The sequence below is a fragment of the Meleagris gallopavo genome, chromosome 2 (assembly GCF_905368555.1).
Source record: "Meleagris gallopavo chromosome 2, MGAL_WU_HG_1.1, whole genome shotgun sequence".
NCBI classification, from domain to species: domain Eukaryota; kingdom Metazoa; phylum Chordata; class Aves; order Galliformes; family Phasianidae; genus Meleagris; species Meleagris gallopavo.
The window spans coordinates 16,359,564-16,382,418 of record NC_139405.1 but is presented as its reverse complement, the minus strand read 5'-3'; the positions used below and the strand labels follow the sequence as shown (position 1 = coordinate 16,382,418).

General features: G+C 41.4%; 1 protein-coding gene and 1 long non-coding RNA gene across 3 annotated transcripts in view; one reads left to right on the top strand and one right to left on the bottom strand.

Moving 5' to 3' along the window:
• Nucleotides 1-22,855, bottom strand: part of LOC146544878 (uncharacterized) — a 43,740-nt gene that overhangs the window by 11,573 nt on the left and 9,312 nt on the right. The gene's annotated exons all lie outside the window — the stretch shown is intronic.
• The window catches only part of STUM (stum, mechanosensory transduction mediator homolog), a 39,398-nt gene continuing 17,879 nt past the window's right edge, over nucleotides 1,337-22,855 (top strand). The window contains exon 1 of one of the 2 annotated variants that reach the window (XM_085219129.1): nucleotides 1,337-1,634. In XM_085219129.1, coding sequence (XP_085075255.1) covers nucleotides 1,448-1,634 — 187 coding nt within the window. In that variant the 5' untranslated portion in view covers nucleotides 1,337-1,447. The remainder of the gene's footprint in view (nucleotides 1,635-22,855) is intronic. The other variant, XM_085219128.1, reaches the window with a different exon arrangement.

Below are 22,855 nucleotides of genomic sequence, written 5' to 3'. Positions count from 1 at the left end.
GCCCCAGAAACATGTCTAAGCTGTGTATTTAATCAAAAAGAGATCAGAAGAATATTTGGATAAAAGGCATGCAGCAAATAAATCCCACTATTGAAATATAAGGGCTGCTCTGAAAGTAATGCCTCCTATTTTACGATGTTGGCCCACAACATCAGAAGTGGATGTTGGTGGTATGCTAGCAGAGGCTGAACCTCCTCAGTAGTATCCCGTTACATTTTGTTGCCTTCGGTCTGATAGCAACACAGGGATAGCCTGACACAGTGGTGTCTGATGTGGGAGTGCACATGAAGCAAAAGGGTGTCACTGAACTTCTCCATGAAGAAAAAAAGGCCCTCACTGACATTCACTGAACATTTATGGATACAAATTTACTGATGTGAGCACAGTAATGCAGTGGGCGGTGCATTTCAGCAGCAGCAACATGAAAGACAAGCCATATTTTGGGCAGCCATGCACAGCTGTCACACCACAAATGAAGAGCAGCTTGACCAGCTCATCCACACAATTCAGCTAATGGTGGTAACTACATTGAAAAATAGTGTTTCGTAGCTGAGAACGTGCTCTATTGTAATAGTGTTATTGTGATCTTTGTATCTGTTGTAGTTTCCATGGAAATAAGCAGGAGGCATTACTTTCTGAGCAAGTGACACATTTTAGATGGGATGTGTATGTTTTTACTGTTGAGAATTCAGCTATCAGAAAACTAACACACACAACCTAGGAAGTGCATTCTGCACCAGTGCCAACTATTTCACTTAACACGTTCAGTGCGCTAATTTCACTGAAGTCAATCAAATTGCTCATAGAACCACAGGATCATTTGAGCTGGAAGGAACCCTTAGAGGCCATCAGGACCAATCCTCCTATGCTGAACAGGGACACCTACATCTCCATCAGGTTGCTCAGAGCCCCATCCAGCCTGACTTTGGATGTCTCCAAGGATGGGCACCCACCCCCACCTCTGGCCAAGTTCATCCACTCAGCAGCACACAGCTTGACGACCACCAGCCCTACAGGACATTTCACTTTGTGGCACCGACACGAACTGAGCCCCATTTCCACATCGTACTGAGCCACAAGTAACTCTTGTGCATTTTAATTTTCTAATTCTTGCGGCTCTCCATTCACTCCCCACAACAGCGGCACTTTCCCAACAAGAAACGAGCAGGGTTTAACTCGCTCCTTTCCCCACTCCCGAAAGCCGCTATGCTAAGAATGCGAGGGGCGTTATTTCCCACCGCTCCGACACTCCCGACCCCCGGCTGTGCCCCCCCCGTTCCGAGGGCAGAACCGCATTCCGGCCGGGCGGCGCGCACCCCGGGTTTGAGCTGGTGGCGGCGGGAGCGCGCACGGGGGACGGGCGCTCCAGCCCCCGGGCGGGGCCAGGCGGCAGCGCGCTCGGCGGCAGCCGGGAGCCCGCGAGGGCACCTCCAGCGCTGCTCCGGCCATGGATCCCCTGCCCAAAGACGGCGAGAGTGCGGCGGGCGGGGAGCCCAGCCGGGGCGCTGCCCCCTCCAGCGGGGTGGTGGTGCAGGTCCGGGAGAAGAAGGGCCCCCTGCGCGCAGCCATCCCCTACATGCCGTTCCCCGTGGCTGTCATCTGCCTCTTCCTCAACACCTTCGTGCCAGGGCTGGGTAAGGAGCTCCGCCGCCGAGGGAGGGAGCGAGCCCCTGAGGAAAGTTTCGCGACGGGAGCGGCGCTTCGCGCACCGCCCGACGGCCGCGTCGCGCCCCGGGGCTGAGGAGGGGGAAGGTGGGAGGTGGGGTCCCCAGATCGCGATGTGGCTCCCAGGGCCACGAAGGCAGGAGTTTGGAGCTGGCGTGCTGAGGAACCATGCGGATTCTGTTTTTCTTGCTGGCAAGTCCGGGTGAGAGATGCGGATAACGCATTAAGTTGCAGTTGTAATTCCTTTCGTGTTTCTGTTTGACCCCTTCTAATTAAGAAATCCTTGCATTTACCTCAGCTTGGGGCCAGCCGGAGCCTTGTGAGAGCGAGCCTTGCACCTGGAACAGCAGGCAGGGTGCGAGCCGTCTGGCAGCAAACAAAGTGCTCCTTTTTGGGAAAATCAAAGATCCCATCCTACCTTGAACCTCCTATAGCTCCCGTACACTGCTGCTGGGGCTGATACTGAAACTCACCCTGCAGTAACAAAAGCTCCCACCTCACCCACACCTGCTTTATTTGTTCCAGGTGGCTTCATTCCTTAATGAATCGGAAAGTCCTTCTGATTAAAGTGTGACCCCCCAACCTGGTGTATTGTGTGCAGCGTGTATAAGCTGTTGCTACTCCTGTGTGTATGCTGTTTGCCTACAGGAGTGTTCCAGAGGAAAATGTTAGCTTACTAAAGTCCCTTTGAATTTTCCTATAGAAAGAAAGCCACTGGGATATAAGCTGTGATAGTATCAAAGCTGTAGTGCTGCACTCTGAGGTGTGCTGTTGTCACAGCCTTTAGTGCAGGCACCTGAAGAACATAGAGCAATGAATCAAACTCTCCAGCCCAGTACTTTCATGATTTTTTGACCTATTGTTATCTAGCACTTAATTCCTCACTGTCTTCAGAAGGAAGTTTTCAAAATCAGAGCTAAGTGAATGTAGCTTCCCACTGCATTGAAAGTGCTATGTCTCCACTGTAGGTTAGAAGAAAAAAGACCCCACAAAACTATAGAGGAGATTTCCTGTATGCTTTTACTCTTCTGACTAATCCTACACTTCACAATGCCGCTTTTGACAGCACCTTAGAAAATCCCCACTGTTCTTCCCTCTTCCTAGGAGGGAAACCCCATAAACTGTCCTCACACCAGGATTACCTTGAGGTGTAGACATCTGCCCCAGCAATTCTCTTGCTGCTGCAGGATTGCTGGAGGCAGCGGGCGCTGTGCCTTCCCTCCCATAGAAAGGGTCAGTAAAGGATGGCAGAATGTAGAGCTGCCTTCTAAAGGCTAGGATATAGGCCCCCAGCCTATACTTGAGATGAATCTGGATTTTGTAGCCATGGTATTATTTTGTTAGGTAGGTAATTCGGATTTTTAACAGTCTTAGATTTTCCATTTGGTGCACTGATTTCAGCAGTACTTTCTGGCTGTCCATACCACCATTCATCCCAATCACCACTGTGAAAGTAGCAAAACAAACAAACTACAAAACAAATCCTTTCCTATGGCATTCTCTCGGATTAAGAACCTTGCTTTGGAGATGCATCCCCTACTCCGCACTGCAAAGCACAGTACATAGTCTGACATAAATGAACTGTTCTCTTAATGAAGCTGCTAATGTCCTGTGCATTCTCATAGAAATTTTGCTCAGCACTAATACACCCAAGTAGAATAGCTTTTTACTGTCTGTACCAAATCCTGGCATGTATCACACAGCCCACACATGAGGGGAAACAGGAGGAACACAAATCTGCTTGTAGGAACAGGATGAAAAGAGATCTCATGATCTCTTCAGCCTTCTCTGTGAACTGAGCAACACTTGTAAAACAAATAATATTTAATACTTATGGTGATGTGAAGTATTCACATCTAGCATCTTCCTAGCGAAGTAAATGGCAAAATTCCCATTGATTCCCGCAGTACGGAGATATAACAGGTTAAAATAATGCCTTGCAGGCTTGCTGTATATTTTTCCTACTTAGTGCATCCATATATTTGTGATAATGGAAGTTCTCTGTTTTCCAACCCCTGAGTTCAATTCCCCTTCTGTTTTGCATGTAGTTGTCACTGATTTGTAGTCTCTGCAGCACAAGTGCAATAAAGGGTCAGAAGCCACCAGAATGGGCAAGTGGGCAATACTGGATAAACCAAGTGTTCCACTGCTTGGAGACCAGTGCATGTTCACTAGTGCCCAGTGCCTTAAATCAGTAATACCCCTACAGAACCTGTGTGCTGATGCAAGCTACCAGATACACAGATGGGCAGAAAGACCTTATGCTGTTTGTGCTTTGCTTCAGTACTGTTTGACAGGAGAAGTAACACTTTCTATTTGTTTATAGTCATTTTTTTCTTTTTCTTCCTTTCTTTTATTTTTCACTTTTTTTTTCTTAACAGAAAAGCTGGGATGTTTTCAGGATTTTATGTAGTAACCCAGAACTGCAAGTTCTGCATTGTAAACTGGGTTTTCATTATTCTTTATATAAATGTTACAGAAGTCTCAGGTGAAATTTTTCATACCCAGGGGATACGTTAAACTTGTACTGCCAAAAAATTCAATTTCAGACCAAATACAGCCTAGAGAAGCCTGATTAACCCACCTGCTTGTGGTCTGTTTTGTGGAACAAGCTATTAGTTGCACACTGCTTCCACCCACTATGATAGACACAACTACTTGGCGATATCCTGGAGGAGAATTTTCTGTAATCTAGTGTAGTCTTCCTCACGTGAGTCTGGTAGAGCATGTCCCTAGTTCAGGTTCATAAAAGGAGCAGCTGGTATGAAAGGGAGAAGACGGAGCTGGTGTCCTCAGTAAGTGCTGTAGCAAAGGCCCTGGTGCCATCGACTGCCAGCGTTCACTGCATCACGTAGGTCACAGTGGCACAGGGGCTCTGGGGATGTCTCTGAGGCCCTGGGGCTAAGTCACGTCCCAACAAGCTCTGGAGGAAGTCAGACAAAGACATGGCAGAAGTAAATGGCAGGGTATGGTCTGTTTTTCAATTCCTGCAGGATTGAGCAGCGTGCACCTCCAGCCAGTACGTGCTGCAGATGGCAGATGAACGAAGGGGCTGGCCGTGCCCTATAGCTGGCAGACTGTGTTCTCCTGGAGCTGCCGCGTGCCAGTCAGTGTGGGAGAAGATCTGGCTCTCTGTCATTCCCTGAGATGATACACAGGAATCTTGCCCTCCTTCCTACCCGTTTTTCCTTCTCTCGACATCACGTGTGTGGGAGGGGGGGGGAAGCGAAGGGGGGAACTTGAGGGGAATGTGAGAAGTGAGTGAAATTAAGTATGAGGTATTCTCCAAGATGAATCCCTCGTGTCAGGAAGGGGGTGGACTTTTGGATCACAGCCTCAATTACACATGTATACTATTTTTATGCAGAGAGTAACTGAAATACATAGCATAAGATCATGTTAGCACAAGCTAGAAGAGCAGCCACCTGTGAGGCATGAAATAGCCTATGATGGAGATCATGTGTGACAGCCTGTCACAGGCATCTAGAGAAAGAAGGGATGAGTCCCAGCCTGCACAACCTTTTTCTTGGTGGTATACATCTCTCCTGCTCCTGAGAGCATCACCTCCACATCATGAGTCTTCTGCTATCTGTTCATCCTGCTTCAGTCATGATAGAATTCAAGGGCTAGTCTTTCAGCTGTGTAGAATCATAGAATCATAGAATCACTCAGGTTGGAAAAGACCTTAAAGATCATCGAGTCCAACCATGACCTAACCGTACCACCCTAACTAACAACCCTCCACTAAATCATGTCCCCAAGTCTTGATTTATACAAGCCAAGCAGAAGGTTCTCATTAGAAGCTAGTGCTCTCTTCAGCAGAATGAGCTCTCTAAAGAACTGAAGGGAAGGACACGAAGCACCACTCAGGAAAGCTGCAGGAATGAGATCTGCTTAAAGTTATCAATATCTATTTTATTTTTGTTGTTGAAATTGTAACTAGATGCCTCAAGCAAATACCCATTGTCTTCATTAGTGAAACAAAGAATTTTAAGGAATAAACACATTTTCTTATCTAAGGTTAACACTGCCAAAAAGAAGTTGAGACTTTCAGTCATTTGTGTATTAAAACTCAAGCTTGCTATGGCACTTGTGATCCTGTCAATTCTTTTTCTTTTCTGTGGATATGCAAATAAATGTAGTTGATTGACAAGACCCTAGGTGGAAAACAAAGATTTTTCAGGTGTTTGTATGAATTTGTGTTTATGAACTTTACTCCTGAGATTCTGTAGCTAGAAGTGTCTTTGAGCTTTTGTTGCATAGGACAGTGGTAGTCTGCAGGAAGAAGCTATATTTTCATGACAGTGTTCGTAGTTTCATAACAAAGCAAACCTTTTGCTAGTAGACTTCACTTATCAAGTTTGTGTATCCACTCAAAATGGTCCATATGCTGAAAAGATCAAGAAGTTCTTTGTGGTAGTTTCTTCACCTGCATGTGCAAAGCAGGAGAGGAGACCTGTGGTAGAATCTGTGCTTTCACAAGTTACTGCTCCATGGTACAGCAGCAGAGGTACCAGCTGTAATCTAATTATTCTTCATGGAGATATAATACTGGGCATAAGAACAACTGAATCTACAGATTTCTACTGTTGCAGGTTCTGTTCTGGCCAGCATGGAGAAGGCTATTGATTTCCTCCTTTTCTTTTTAACAGAGAGTCAGAATTAGAAGTGTGTTATATAATTTACTTGGCTGATCGTAGCAAACAGCCACTCAAAGATCTTGCCAGCACTCAGTAGTCTGGAATATTTTTGTTCCATGAAGTGTCTGGACCATCGAGGATGACAAACAAGTTTTTAAAATTCAACATTAATTCACAGGTAATTTGTGACCAGAATAAATTACAAATTACTTCAAGTTTGTAGCTCCTCATCACCATAGAATCATCATAGAATGGCCTGAGTTGAAAAGAACAACAATGATCATGTATTTTCAACCCCCCTGCTACGTGCAGGGTCACCAACCACCTGACCAGGCTGCCCAGAGCCACATCCAGCCTGGCCTTGAATGCCTCCAGGGATGGGGCATCCACAACCTCCTTGGGCAACCTGTTCCAGTGCGTCACCACCCTCTGTGTGAAAAGCTTCCTCCTCTTTTGAGACAACTCTAACCTATGAGTTAGATCAGTTAAAAACCAATAAGAGTTGTATCTCTAATGCCTCTGGCATGGCTCCTCAGTTTTAATCAGTGTCCAGTGGTGTACCCTGCAGTATTTTATGAAAAAAGCTGCTTTCTGCTTTGCAGTTGAATTTTATTAGCCTAGACTTACTTGAATACTTTATATATTCTTTTCTTCCTCCTTTTCCGTTGTTTTAGATTGGACCCCTTCTTTGTGTTATTCTGCTGAGCCTATGTGATCACTTGTACATCTTCTCATCATCCTCCAATGCCCTTGCTTTACAAATGCAGCTATGAACATAGACAGCACAAGCACAGCAACACTTTGTTCTTGACTACTGGCTCTGCCACAGTCCAAATATTTACTATTGTTTATGTTGTTTGGTCAGTTTTTACTCCTCATTCATTGTTGTTGGTAAAAGTCTGCTGTTGAGCTCTATTTGTGTTTATAAGGACTTTTTGGTTCATTTCACTGTCAAGCTGCATAACTTATCCAGTGCTGCTGCTTTTTGAACTGCGGTCATTTCCAGACCAGCTTGTATGCTAACAAATTCCCACCCCCCAACTTTTGCTTTCTTCAAAATAGAAGACAAAAGAAGTGGCCAATGACATTTTTGTTCACTGCTGTAGTTTCAGCAGCTCTGTGGATATACTAATTACTTAATGAATATGAGAGGAGACAGGGTTTGCTCAGCATCTTGCAGCCTAGTTTGTAATTTAATGCAGTTTGGACAGATGTACTTGAAGATTAAGAGTGAAGGTGGGGGCAGACAGCAGAGAAGAAATATTAAATGGCCAAGTGAACCAACTGAATTTTAAGGACTCTGGAAAGCTGTTCCAGACAAAGGGTGTGACATTGGAGAAAAATAGAGAATCAAGCCCAGGAGGAGAAAAGGACAGCCTGGGAGAGTGCCTTAGCAGAGATTTGGTGGGAAGAAACTGGAACTTCCTGCAGCAAGACAGAAAACAAATGAAAGGATTTGAATAGAATTATAGAATATTCCAAGTTGGAAGGGACCTGTAAGGATCATTGAGTCCAACTCCCTCTCCTCCCTTATGGAGGTCTCTTCTTCCAAGAGCTCCATACCCACTATAACACAGAGCAACAACCTCAAATTCTCCAGCCAGGATCAGAAATGCAGGGCTCTGATGCAAGTCACAGAGCTGAAGACCTCATGATCTCACCGAAGATGCAAATTGGGTGAGGAGAGTTCTTTAACAGGTGAATTTTGGCTAGTCTGCATTACAGGACAGAGGTAAATTTTTCTAGTGCTCTGAATCTGTGAGCACCAGAAAGATTTGCAAACTTTGCTGAAGAACTATTGCCCTTTCCTTTTTTCCCACCATTAAAAGACCACTGAGAGGTTGTATAGAGGATAAAGGGAGAAAAGGAAACCAGAACTTAGATTTCTCAGTCTCTTTCTTACCCATCAAATCAGATACAGCACCTTAAACAAAAACTCCAATAGGTGGCAGCAGCTGGCGTAAAGCAGAAGAATGAATTTTGGAATCCATCTACAATTTTGTAGAGACTTGAGACTGGATGGTAAAAGGGTTCTAGAGATAGTCTCTAAATTTGTAAAAGAGATTGGAGTTTGCAACAGATTTATGAAAGCTTTCAGAGATAACCTGGAAAGGAGAAATAGGAATGAAATTTCTTAATTTTCTAGAAGTTATAAAATCAGTCTGACCTAAAACAGTCTTTCTACATCTTCCTCACAAGGGGAGTGGAGGCACAGATGCTGATCCCTCTGGTGACAGTGACAGAACCCAAGGGAATGGCAAGGAGCTGTGCCAGAAATGATTAGCCTGGGTGTTAGGAAAAGGCTTTTCACCAGAGTGTGGTGCTGTGTGGCACCAGGTATTGGACTCAGTGATCACTATGATCCCTTCCAACTTGGGATATTCTATAATTCTTTTGTATTTAGTCTTCAGTTCAGTGCAGTGTCTTATTTTAAACTCCAGTTAGAGCCCACCTGCTCTTCAGGTGGTCTATGAATTGGGCAATTATGTAGTGATGCACATAGGGCAAAGCTAGTGTGGCAGTACTATTTCTCAGCAGATAGCTGGGCCCAGAATCACACAGAAATCTTAGCCATCCTGAACAGAAGTCAGACCCAGGACATCACATGGACTCAGACTCTCATGAAAATGAAAAATCGGTATTGACCAACCTTCTCTAGAGACTCCAGCCACGTCAATCCCATGTTTCCCTGGTTTTGCTGAAGTTTGGGAACTTTTTCATGAAGTGAAGGATTTGATCCCACTTCCTTCTTTTTTTCCCCTCCTTTCTTCAGAGTTTTTGAGTATTTGTGTTAACTAGGAACCACAAGATGAAAATATTGTGGGAACTTGAAAATCCCTGGAGAAAATTTGACCTTACTGTTGGTTTCTGTTATAAAGTTATAAGCTTTCTAGATTTCATAGTGTACAGAATCAAGGAAATTAAGTAGGTGGAAATTGAAATTTTGACTTGAAGTACTAATTTTCACACTCTCAATCTTTTTGCTCAGAGGTTTTCACAGTACTTCCTCCAGCAACATAATCATCTTTATTTAAATGCAAAGCTCAGTTTTTCCATTCCAAAAGAGCTAGAGACCAAACTCTTAGTTTCTCTCTAACTACTTGACAGACCCTCAAAAGGCCTAACAGTGCAATTATGACTGTCAAAATATTTGGTGTTTCCTTGGAACCCTGTCCCCTAAGGCTCTTGGTTAGATGAGAAACTATTCTTTAAAGAAGAGAAAAAATGTAACTAACTTTCATGGCTTTGGAGCAGGATTCGGGGATATGATGCTTTCTCAAGAAAAAGAGAGAGAGAAAGAACAGAAGAAAGAATAAGTTACATGTTTTTCAATCTCAGTATTGAAAAATCTGATTCATGACTTTTAAACACTGGAGGACAGCAATGTTATACTGAGATTTTAAATTAAAGAAGTGGATATATTGCCAACTAATTCATGACTCACGTAGACTAGACAAAACCACAGACATTTATGCATTCAAGTCTGTGATCAAGAAATATCCAAAGTAATAAATATGTTTGAGGAAAGCTAATTGGTAGTCTTCTAACTTAAATTAAAAATTTCTGTTATAAGCATACCTAAAAAATATGCCCAGAATTGATAATGCTCAAATCTTGCTAGAGGGCAGAGTGAACATGGTCAATAGAAGGACTCTGGGAACACAATTAGTGAACAAGGTTATGTTCACTGCAGAGATGTAACCTGTACTGCATTTTTAACTTCACTAATGTTTATACAAGGCACTGTGTAGGGAACTAAGTCTGCCATCTTTGGGAACATGAATTTGAACACACTGCAGCATAGCAGCAGCTTGTCATTTATTTAGGCTGCTTTTCAGCACGATACAAGCATTGATGAATATCCACACAATACTTACAAATTCTGCCAGCTTGAGTCTGTGGACAATTGCTTTGTAAAAGTCATAACAGGCTAGTTTCTACAGAATGGAAAACCTAAGTGGTGGTGAAATTCATCTTGAGAAGTAGAAAAAAAATCAGTCAAATGAGTGACTTTAAAAAGTAAGTAGGTAAGTGTTATAAGCCACTGAAGAACTGAGTTTTTTTAATGGAAATTAATAAACTGTGCTATAATGTGCCATGGTTTACAAGCTTACTATGTTGAAAAATTGACTCATTTTACAAAGTATGAATCATAAAATATGAAAATAATCTACTTGAGATAATAATAAGCCTGATGATCACATTAGTATAACACTGTCCAGATGAAAGCAACCTTTGCTCTTTTAGTTTAAAATATGTATTTATAGGTATGCATATATCAATTACTTATGCCAACATCATGAAGTGAAATCTTCGTTTTAAATGATTTTGTCCTTATGTAGGTAGAAAACCATTTATTGCATTTTTTTAAGTGCATTCATAAAATAATGGATCTTAGATTTCATAAATGTGTTTTGTTAATTCTCTATTTTTAAAATACTTGCGAGACCTCTTCTGTTGCCATGACAATTTAATTTCCATAAACATGATTTTTTATGTGTGAATATTCAGCATTGTATGTGATATGCTGTGCTGGGGAAAGGAGATGACAACTTGGCACCACAGAAATTGCTGTGTTAAATGGCCTGTAAAGTCATAGAAACATAGAATGGTTTGGATTGGAAGAGGCCTTTAAGATCATCTAGATCATTACCCAACTGCTGTGGGCAGCGACATCCCCTAGCAGATGAGGGTGCTGCTTCTAAACCCAGTTACACTGGTCTACTTAGCAAGCAAACCTTTGAAACAATAGGCAGGTTGGTTTTGATACAATTAGACAATTTATTTCTTGCAGAGTTTCTGAACTGGACTGTTAAATTATATCCGTCCTTCGCACGTGACTCCATGAAGTGACCAAACTTTCATCTTATTTACACTGTTCAACTGCAAACATTAACCTGGTTTTTGTGCCTTAAATGCTAATCCTCTTACATTATATTTGTGGTAGAAGGCTAGCGTTCTTTTACATCCCCTCTGCAAAGACCTAGATAGCAGCTCCAGTGTAAAGCAGAGCTTGAGGTAAGCCATGAGTGTGGATAGAAGAAAGGGGGGGAACTCTGTGTGTAGACATCAACCATTCTGTGTGACCAACACATTTGAATACAAATAACTCTTTAATCAAAACTGTGCCGAGAGGCAAATCCACATCTCCATCAAAACTGAAGATTGAATGGAGCAATCTATTTTGAAAGGTAGATTCAAGGCAACACAGTTAGAGGTGGGACATATCTCCTTGTGATGTATGCAGCTGATAGAAGAAATCTGTGGTGGAGCCAGAAATGGAATTTAGATCAAGTATCAGTTCCCAGGAACCACAGAGTGAGTCCTACTGATGCCACAATGAATAAATGCACTAGTATTGACACTAGGAAGAAAAGATTTTTCTTCTTTGTGGTAAATAGTTTCTGGTAGCTCTGGCTTGACTGAAGATCTGGCCTCTGTGCACGTGTGTTCCTCTCTCATATCACTATACATTCTTTCACTGCTTATTTTATCACTAAGACAGAGCTCAGAGATATTACAAAGAGGACATCTCTGAGGGCTCCAGCTCGCACTGTTTAGTGCAACAATCACCTGTGCCAGTGCAAAACAGGTACAAAATGTTCCCATTTCAAAACAAATTCAAAACTCTGATTCCACACTGTGCAGAGCAATATGGAACTGAGGCTCAAGAAACACTTTACCTCACATCCGTTCACCATTTTCACTTTTTTGTAACATTTAGGAGACAAGTCCATGGTGTCATGGTATCTTAAAAGTACTGAGAGAACTAGGCTCAAAGATAAGCACTAACATGAGTTCACCTATTGAGGTTGCTACTGTGAATAAATATTATTTTGAAGAGAATTTGTGGGACTGAGCTCTCATGTTCTTAAAAACAGATAAGATTCGTTCTAGTTTGCAGTAATAAGTGAAAAAGCCATTGAGAACTGTATGTCCCAAAATAGCCAATAAACAAAGCTACAAATCTGAGGCTGTTGCAGTCGCAAGACATATTCTGATTTCTCCCTTACTATTGTGGTTTTAAATATTCCTGACACTTCAAGATATACTAGTAAATGTTCTTTAGTATACTTTGTAAAAGGAATAATACCTGACATGAGACCTTATTCCCGTGTGATTAAGTCTTTCTTTGAGAAGGCTGCTATGAATGGGAGTAAGAAGTACCAAGTCAGCAGCTGAGCAAGCTTTCAGTGCATTATTACTTTAGTAATGCTGTAAAGTGCAGACTACACTCAAGGCCTCTTATGTCACAGAAATATGAAGGAAGACATGTCATACTTTGTCTGTTTATGGTCTGAATGGAGAACAGAACTTCCTGAATGAAGATGATGTTAGAACTGGCAAGAAATCTACATGACTTCTTGAAGTTCTGTGCCTCAGATGACACAGCCATACTTTGTTTTCCGTAATCTCTTCTCAGAAAACTGTTTTACGTAAGCTACCTCTAATCACTCTTGGACTTCCTCAAGAAACGAGATGTTTGTGCCACACATTAGTGGAAATGCAATCAATAGGAAGGACAAACAAGGCAGTCTGTAGTTCTTAAGTGCTGGTCACTCCCTGACATGGTCCTGTGATCTGCATTATGCTTGTGAAATACACATCTTGTACATGAAAAGAACATCAGCATGTTTTAGTTACTACATGGCAAAACAACAACAACAACAAACCACCACAAAACAAAACCAACAGCTCAAGTAAGTTAGTTTGCCTTGTAGCACCGATGCGCTCTGGAGTTGCCATTTCAAAGAATGCTAATTTGTACTGTGCATTGTATAGTGCTAACAGATATTTGCAGCAGCTCAGCTCCATTGTATCCCCTCTTATTTACATCACAGTGCAGAATGAGCTCTTACTGCATCCTTAAAATGTACAACTGTAAAATAGGTTTGTTACCTATACAGTTGTGTAGGTCACTGTGGCACTGCACAGACAATGGGAAAAGAACAGGTCTTATCCTAGTGGATTGTAATAGAGATGTAACCCCAAGAGTCAGATGACAGAAGTCTTGATAGAAACATACAATATAGTGTAATGAAAAATACTTCCTGAGTTGTATGCTTAAAGGCAAAGTCTTAAATACACAGTTGGCACTTGTTTCTTAGCAACAGTGCTCATCTGAGCCATGCAAACATTGTCATGTTGTAAAAAGATACCCTTGAAGAGAAAGGTAATATGAAAGAAGCTAACATCAAATTTAAGGGATGCCTTCCTGTCATTGCAAAAAAGACAACCACATTTTATCAGCATTGCAAAGCCTTCAGACAACAATCAAGATAATTTTGACAAACTGTAATGATCAGAACTAAGAACTCGTCTTTTCTTTCTCCACATGGAAGAATCGCAAAAATAACATTTGAATATATTTTCATTTGTATTACAGGAGTACCATAAAAATATAGTTGTCTTCTCTTCCTTCTGTGTCCATAACAGCATGCCTGTACTCTACACTGAATGCAGAGGAGTCCTGCCAAACTCACCTCTTGCTCTGCTCTGTCCAGTGCTAGATTTTCAGAGAGTGAGCTATAATGAACAAAGTTGAATGCAATAACCTGCCTGTAGCAGCAGCTCCTCCCAAGGGAGTTGATTAACTAGCTAATATATCAAATCAAGAGATAATGTATATTAGTATTAATTATTCAAAATAACTTACTGGCATTCTTTTCATTGGACATATTAGATGGGATTCATCTACCTGTACTCTGAGTTGGTTGCTGATATGATCTGTGAGAAGGAATTAGGCATTATCAGCATGTGACTCATTACTGCTCTGAAGCAGGTTAAGTGAATCACACTTTCTGGGGTCCTCTGTCATTTCTTTTATTTTTGACTAAAATGGAGCTAAAAATAACTGGCTGAGAGAGACACATCCCTTGCAGATACTTGAAGTTAAATGAAAGCTACCCATTAGGTGGTTGCAAAGCAAGGCATTGGCTTTAATCATTTCAAAACACATCATACATTTCCCACGTATCTTCCTAGATCTCCTCTTGTCATTAAAGAGATCAAGTAATTCTGATCTCTGGGCTGTTTCTTAATGTACAAACAACTATCATGTCTCAATACATTAGTATATTTCTGAAACTTAGACCTTCTCTCTTTCTCATGATTCCTCTTATTCCAATTATTGCCCTTCCCTGTAACTCTGCTAGCTCTTTCTGAATATGCATAGTGGGTGTTGGTGGCAAGGTTTCAGTAGTGAGGAGCCTCTGTGAGAGGTCAGAGAGACCTGCACAAAGAGCCAGTGCTGTAGCAGGTAATCCCAGCAGGGACTGCAGCCTTGTGGACTGCAGCCCCATGGAATGATTAACACTGGCCAGGAGGAAAAAGTGGCAGAGAAACTGCTGTGAACTAACTACTCTCTCCTCCCATTCCTCATTCAGCCACTTATCCAAACTGCTTGCTGCAGTCAGGAAGTAGAAGGATCAGGGAATGGAGAAGTGAAATTGTACTTGGGGCGAAAAAGGGGGGAAGGATGTTTTAATGTCTTTGTTTCTTTATCCAGACCTGCTTTAATTGGCAATAAATTAATTTTCCTGGAGTCAAGTCTGTTTTGCCTATGACAGTAATTGGTAAGTGATCTCCCTGTCCTTATCTTGACCCACAAGCTTTTTTATCTTATTTTCTCCTCCTGTCCTGTGGGGGAAGATGAATGAAAGCCAGCGAACCACAGCATGTTCCTGATTTCTGTAATGCTACTATAGCCTCTTCCATAGCATCTTTTCTTTAGTACAGCCTACTGCCATATTAACTTTGTTGACTATAGAACACTTGGAGCAAGTGTTCTCAATGCACTCACTGCTCATGATGACACTTACATCCTTCCTTGAAGCATGTGCTGAACATTCAGAGTTCTTTCCTCCATGCTCTGATCATGGTACAGAAGGTAGGAGAGAGAGGTTTGCATGTTCTTTATGCATAGCATTGAGAACTACTGTATTTAATAATAGGACTGTCAGATGAGTATTTGTAACTGCCAACTGCTTCTCCTTCTCTTGCCTCAGCTCACTTCACCCCAGCCAACCAAGACAATGCCTGACAGTGATCTCTGGCTACAGTGACTGATGGAGGTTACCCATCTCACTTTTCTTCTGACTTCTCGAGTGCTGACCCACTCGATCAGAAGCTTGATTGAGGCAGTGAGATTACACTACCTCACAACGGAGACAGCAGAAGAAAACATCTCCTAGAAAGAAAACTATGTTAAACTAAGCTACATTTAAGCTTACATAAGCTTCAGTAAGACTTTGCACTTGATTTGCTGTGGCACAGGTGCATGTTCCCTTCTGCTGACTCTGATACGAGCTTACAACCTATACTAAAAAGAAAATGACTGCCTGGCAGCTGGTTTACTTTAGGCCATTTTTTTCTTTCTTGTGTAGTTGCACCATATAAGCATTTGATAATACACCATTAGACCTGTTCTGTTCTCCTCAGTAAAAAAATGAACAACAGACCAACCACACAACAAAACGAACCAGTGCTGTTTAAACAGAAACACTAATTATGACAGCACAGGAAAGACATTTTCCAGACAAACATAACTACCTTAAACACTCTGCAGTGCTATCATTTTCTGGTACAACCTTATTTTCAGAAATTAATAGATTCATAATCCTAGTCTGTGTTTTACTTTCACTTTGCAAAGAGCCTTGGAGGGCAGTGAGACTGAACTAAGAGATTCAGAATTTATCAAGTACTTGATAACCCTTTCACTATGGCTTTAGACATGACCCAGGCATGATTTGGGCTGGAATTCCTTGAGTTCAGTGGGAATTATGTGCCTAAAATTCTTCAAAAGTCCACGCTTTAGCTTCTCTGCCTCCTTTCTTTCATTCCTCAGAAGGAGGAAAATGATAGCATACATAATTACATTGCCTCATGCTAGGTTATCATTGATAGTGACAAAATGCTATGATAAAAAAGATCTAGAGGAAGTGCTGCTGTTGCTCAGTATGTATCTTAGGAGAGAAGTGACAGTATGTTCAAAACAGAATAAGAAAAAAAATATATATGCGGTTAGTTTCATATGCTAAAAAATATTGAAGGATAAGTTCTTTAGCATCGGAAATCTGAGCAGGATAAGAACTATATTCATGTTCTCTTCTTGCCGAGCAGTTTGGCTAAGCTGTTAATCTTCACTGACTGAAAAACAAAAAGCACTTTTCTAGTAGACTAGTATTGCCTTAATCCTAGATCTGGAAATATATGTTTCATGTGCATGGTACCAGCTCTGCTGCTCTTGTATCATTTGCCATTCAGCCTGCAGTGAGCAGATTGACCTTCCCAACAACTCTAGGCAGATTCTGCTTTGTACGGGTAGCCAATGTTTCAGCACATATTTTTCTGACATACCATTCTTCCTTATGTTAGAACTTGTGGGTACAGTACAGATCCCTGTAATGTAGAAGCCTTCGTTGACCTTTCTTCTTTGATCAGTATTCATTCAATTAGTAGTGATGGGAGTTGGTCACATTATCTAACTGTTAAATCCTCTTTCCATTCTCAACCTATCCCAAATCTAGTCTCACTTTCTTTCAGATGGGTAAAAAGAGCTAGTTCCACATAACCTATTGCTCTTTGTATATGCATTAGCTTGAAACATCCTGCTGCCAGCCATACCATCTCTTGGATAAGGAATTGGAGGTTGAGTGGGCTTTGCACATATAACCTTGCCACAGGCCCTACGTTACTGCATTTCCCAAATACTCCACCAGCAGATAAAACACAATTCTGATGGCAGTTCACATTTGCCTGGTTTCCGCTAATTGCAAAGTTACTGAGGAGCTCAAGCAACAATATTTATGGCACTTCTGCTGAAAGAGACAGGTTTTGCTGCTCTTCCTGGAAAGGGCAGAGTGATCTGAGCATCTTTTGCAATAGCTGACACAACAAGTTGCAAAGGCAAATACAAATATTTCTAAAGAGTACTGGGCCTCCTGTTTCTTGTAGGGAGATACAGTAGGAACAGCCATGGGAGCTCATGCTATACTTAGTGATCCTTTATGAATCATGCATATCAGCTAGTGTGCTTTGCCTACATCCCAGGCCCACCCATAGTTTTGATTTTGCTCATCTCCCAATCTCAAGCACGCAATGCTTTTATTGTACGCAGAAATTCATTTTCAATATGACAAGTAGATTTTGGGTGAGAACTCAGGTGATCTGCATTACTTCAGGAACCTCTTATTAACGTAAGAAATTTGATCCACATTTCCTGTCCCTAAGCTTTCTTTCTCCTCCACTGTCATTGGTACCAACATGCTGCTGCCTTCCCCTGTAAGGAGCTGCCATAGGATAGCATTCCATTTGTAGAGCACAGTGTAATAATTACAGACTTGAGATCCCGTAATAGGGCCTTCTGCTTAGATTATCACACTCTCCTAATCACCCCAAAGTTTGAGAGAGTTGGGCAGTTCACTGTGGGTAGCTCTGATGGCCTCAAACATAGATGGTCCTGTTCAAGGACCAAGGATGGTTCCTCTCCAAGGAAAGTTTAGTAAGATGCTGTTGCTTTGTGATATGGTCCCAATGCATTGAAATCTCTAGATTTCATGTGAAACAGACATTTTTGTCTAGAAAATACTTATTGTAAAATCTTAGGTGATTTTTTCATAAATGCATCTGGTTGAACAAATGTTCCTTTGAATGACAACAGCAGGTTTCTGCTATCAAATTGTCCTGTGTAGCATAGTTAGCTAAAAATACTTGCTTATTTTTCCATTGCAGGCACAATAGAAGATGGCAGAATAGCTCTAATGTCAGACTGTTGCTTTTGTACAATACTGTACTGGAAGTCTTTTTGGCAAAAAACAAAATTAAATGCTATGTTTTTATCTCAAAACTGAAGAAAAGTGATTTACTTTAGCTAGAAACATGGGGTTATTTAATGCTTAAGTGCAGGAAGCTATAATGAGAGTAGAAATACACTTAAGGAACCCATGGGGATTAGAATAAAAGAGTAAAGAATTGTAGGTAGGAAGAGAACAGTGAGATATAACAATATCAGCGGTTCACTCTTTCAGAAAGCACATAGTACTTCATGCTTTAAGGTGGAGGAAAGATTTGGGGGGGTATTTAGGAACTGTTGCCTTTCCACTCCTGTATTGCCTTTTCTACTGTGCTAATCTTTCTGACTGTAACGGAGGGGAAAGGGAGAAGCATGGACTCCCTTCTGTGTTCACCAGCAGTGGTTTTTCAGCTACCATTCGTAGATTTTGGGCAGGAGAATATACATCCTTCTGAGGGTTTGGTGGTTAGAAATGCAGCTATCTACATGCAGAAGAAAAGAAATCTGGCCTACCTGTCAGTCTTAAATAAATTACACAACAATGAATGGATTTAGCTTTTGTAAATTCCTAAGACAGATGGGGACATATTAACCGCAGAAATAAATTGTTACAAAAGATTACATCATGTCAAACAGAAAGCAAAACAGATCCCTGGTTCAGGGGTAAAGGTTCTATGTTGCAGGATATATACATGGTAATAGCAACATATGTTCATCAACTCTGAAATTAAGTGTTGGAATGCATTTGATATGGTATGTGAAAGAACTGTGACCGGAGACTAGGTCACAGTGACTGAAGCAAACATAAGGAAAGAAAAAGATTGAACTTGTTGATGTGTGAGAAAAAGGAATAGCATTTGGGATGACCTAAATGCAGAGGAAAAGGAGAGGGAGGAGTTAAGTACAAAATTCTCTTCCTTTCCTCTTCTCTTGCAAGCCTGATCGATGGAAAGTTTGTTGATGGTGTCACTGGCAAAATGCATTCACCATGCAGAGAAATGGAGTTGGACTTTGTCATCTTTCAGCTCAGACAAGAGAATGCACAAATAGAGACAGCAGAAAGAAAGGGAAGGAAGTATCCTACAAAGGTGTAGGAGTTTGAGTCACTGTCATAGAGACAGAGATAGCACTTAAAAGGCTTGTGTGTGGATGAAGTTTAGAGAATATTGGCTTGGAGGGAGAAGAAAACAAGGGAAAAAGAATGGCAAAAGCTCAGTGAAGCTCTGTGAGGCAGGAAAAGAAAGATAATGACTTGATAGGAGAGAGGATAAAGACAGATGACAAGATGTTGAAGAGCAAAGAGCTCTTAATGGACTCCAGAGCAGCCAAGAGCCAGCAACTCTGCAGGTGGAATTGGGGTCCTGACAATCATTGAGATTCACTGCAGATCTTGATGGCCATGGCTTCAGCAAAAGGGACAGAAGCCTCCAATCATTATCAGCTCCTGGAAGCCGCAGGGTTACTGGAGCTGGAAAACTGCTCTCACAGCTGTACAACCTTTGGGTTGCCCTGCAGAGCTGTTCCAGTACATCACAAACTCAAAAGGTTTGGAAAGGAGATGGATTTGATGTTTTGTACATGTATGGTGTTGCATGCATACAGGACCAAATTCCTAATTTTGCTCAAATTGCATGGATTCATGTTTGTGGTAATCCTTTTCAAGTCCACATATGGATTTGATTCATCGGCTTCACAGAGAACAGCAGACAGTGGCTTCCACGGCCTGTTACTGTTAACTAAAGGAACAACATTTCTGGTATTTGCACTTTTGAATTGCTGCCAAGGTCAGGTTAGACCCAATGACCCAAATTAATCTCCAGTGCAACTCTGTGGCAATGGGTTTAGATCAGAGATTAAACTGGGCCCAAAGTAGATTTATTTTTTTTTTTTGCACAGTAGGAGTATAGCAACAGAGGAATGAATGCAGGCTAGATGGATGGTCCCTCAGCTGAACCTGCCCCTTCAAGAATTTTTCCCTCTGTATTCAGAGATTCTTTCTTTTCTTTAGAACAAGTAGAATATTTTGAGGTTCACACATTGCCTACCACAGTGAGGTACTGGCCCTGGCTAACACAGAAGCAGCAAATAGGAATTCCCTTTCTCTGCAGGCCTTAAAGTGACCCAATGGAATGGCATAGAGCTGTGACAGGGCAGTGGGCATGGCCCCAGTGCTGGAGTTCAAGGAGCATCTGGACAACATTCTCAGACATAGGGTTTCAACTTTCAGTGTGATTCTGTGCAGAGCAGCAAGCTGCACTCCACAAGCTTTGTGGATCCCTTCTAACCAAGGATTTTCTATGATTCTACAATTTTTGTAAAAGCAGCCTCTATTTTAGAATCCACTGTGGAGAAAATGGATAAGAACTGTAGCTATTCACAATTTGTCAAACTGGAGAATGTAAGAGCAGAAAAGCATCATCTTTGTTTAGTTTGTGAAGTCTGATGCTGCAACATCAGTCCTGGTTATCAAATTGGTCCCCTGGCCCCAGTCTGATGGTTTTTCAGTAAGATAAGAAAGGCTGTTTTAAAGTCTGAATCTCATCTCAGATGCATCCTTTAGCTTTTATTTAAGTGCTTCTAACATTCTTACACAGGAGAGTTAAATACTTTTACTGCTGTGTCTAGCCTTATTGTAAGCTATTCAACATGAGAATTAGAAAAAGAGAATAAAAAATAGATAAAGCTATGACAGTTTCCAGTTTCTCTTCGTATAACACTTACCTCGGTATATCCCACTCCATGCAAGTCTTCTCTAACCTCTGAACAATGATATCCTCGATTTATTTTATGAGGCACTACTTTTCCTATTTTCACTCAGGATAATACCTTGCTACACTGAGGTACTTGAAACTCAAACTTTTGCTGTATTTTGAAAAAGTGTATGCATTTTAATATAACAAATACCTGTAGCTAGATGGTTAATATCAGAAGTTACTTTGTAAGGGGAAAGTAAGTCTGTCCTATAACTTAAATCAGAGTAAATTAGTTGCCGATTCCTCAAGTTGGAAATATAAGAATTCCTAGAGATGATGTTACCCAGGGGGCATATTCAGGTGAATTGTTTTGTTTGAGGGACATCCTTAGAAAAGTCTCCATGCAAAATCCTGCAAGTTGCATACCCACACCATGCTAGAGGCATCTTGGCTGGCAGAGAGACATGGGCTGTTTGCAGAGAATTCAGCTCATGAACAGGACCTAATGCTTATCTGCTTTTCTGGCCTGCTCAGCTAAGCAATATTCTTCCCATTAGCTTTGTTTTCAGACGAAAGAGTAGCTAGATACTGAAGGAATTATTTTATCCAAATCAATATTCCTTTTAAATATTTCTATTAAGGCAATAGCACACTTTGATATAAGGTGCTATTCAACTTAGAACAAAGGTACCTCCATTCAGAAGCTGTTAGATACAAGCACGCATGCACCCAGAGGGCAACATCGAAGGGCTGGAGTTGCGTACTTAACATCCACCTGTTTTGACATAATTAGTAACTTCTGCTTTCTCCTTGGGAGTACCAATTGCTATGGGAATAATTGCATCTGATGTTTAAGAATGAGAATAGCGTCTCAAGAATAAATTGAAAGTCATTAAGTTTCTTATGTTCAAGAGCTGTTAGTTTTGTGGTGGTAAGAGGATATGATTCTGGAGAAATAAACTGTTCCCCTACAGAAGTCAAGATAGTTTGAGATGGCTGCTAGGAAAATAGAGTTTTACTCTGGTTCCTACGTATGAGAACTGAAATGGGGAGGAGAGAGAAAACAGAAATTAAACAGATGCTTCTTTATCACATATCATCTTACTTATTAAAAGTAAAGAAGCCTCAAAAAGTTCAGGAGTTCTTCTTTGGAAATGTGTTAAGAAATAACTGAAAGCGGTAAAATTAACATCCTAACTATGCTACTATAGGAATAAAACCACAGGTTCAGAACTGGTTGACAAGTGGTAGTAAATTTGAGCAGGACTGAGTAAAAAAGCTAGGATTGAATTCTGGTCTCCCAAACCATATCTCAGACTCCTGGGAGCAAGACCACACATTCAGGCTATGGAGTGCAACTCTACCGTGTTGTCTTTAAGTCCCCACTTGAGACACTTCAGCTCACAAAATGTATGCACTGAGTTTTCTGTATAAAAGCGTCTGTCTCCTGTCATCACTGCAGGCATCCAAACACCTGTGTCATGTTTGTGTTCTACATTCTTCTGCTGCTTGAAAGATGGCTTCTACTTTGCTGTGATTTTTTGGAGGCTGGTGCAATTTATTACACCTCCATTTCAGCTATCTTGTTCTGTAGCAAAACCTCTAATCGTTCTGTTTCCCCATCTAACTTTCTAACAAAATTAATTCTGTCTTATGTCTTAGTAGTCCCTAATTAACATGATTTGTCTTCACAGTTAAGGACTCCAGGGTATTGCAGCAAGACAAGACTCACTGCTCAGTACATCTCGGCAGTAGTTAATGGGTTCTTCCACAGAAGCAGAGCAATTGCTGTTAGGTAGCTTCAAGGAGCTCAATTAGCTGCAAGGCAGTTATCAGAAAAGCAGAGGGGGAGGCAACAAGAGTATAGACTGGCTTTGAACTGTGGATGCTTGATTCAGTACAGACAAACAGGACAGATAGACCTTTACACTGCTCTTAGACTGTTGCTCTTCTCCTGCTAAATTAGAGCACCCTGAGATGGGCATTACTGGCACTTATTTAAACTGTGTGTGAAGGCAGAGGTAGGAAAACAAGTGAGTGTTTGATCTGTCTTCATGCAGTAA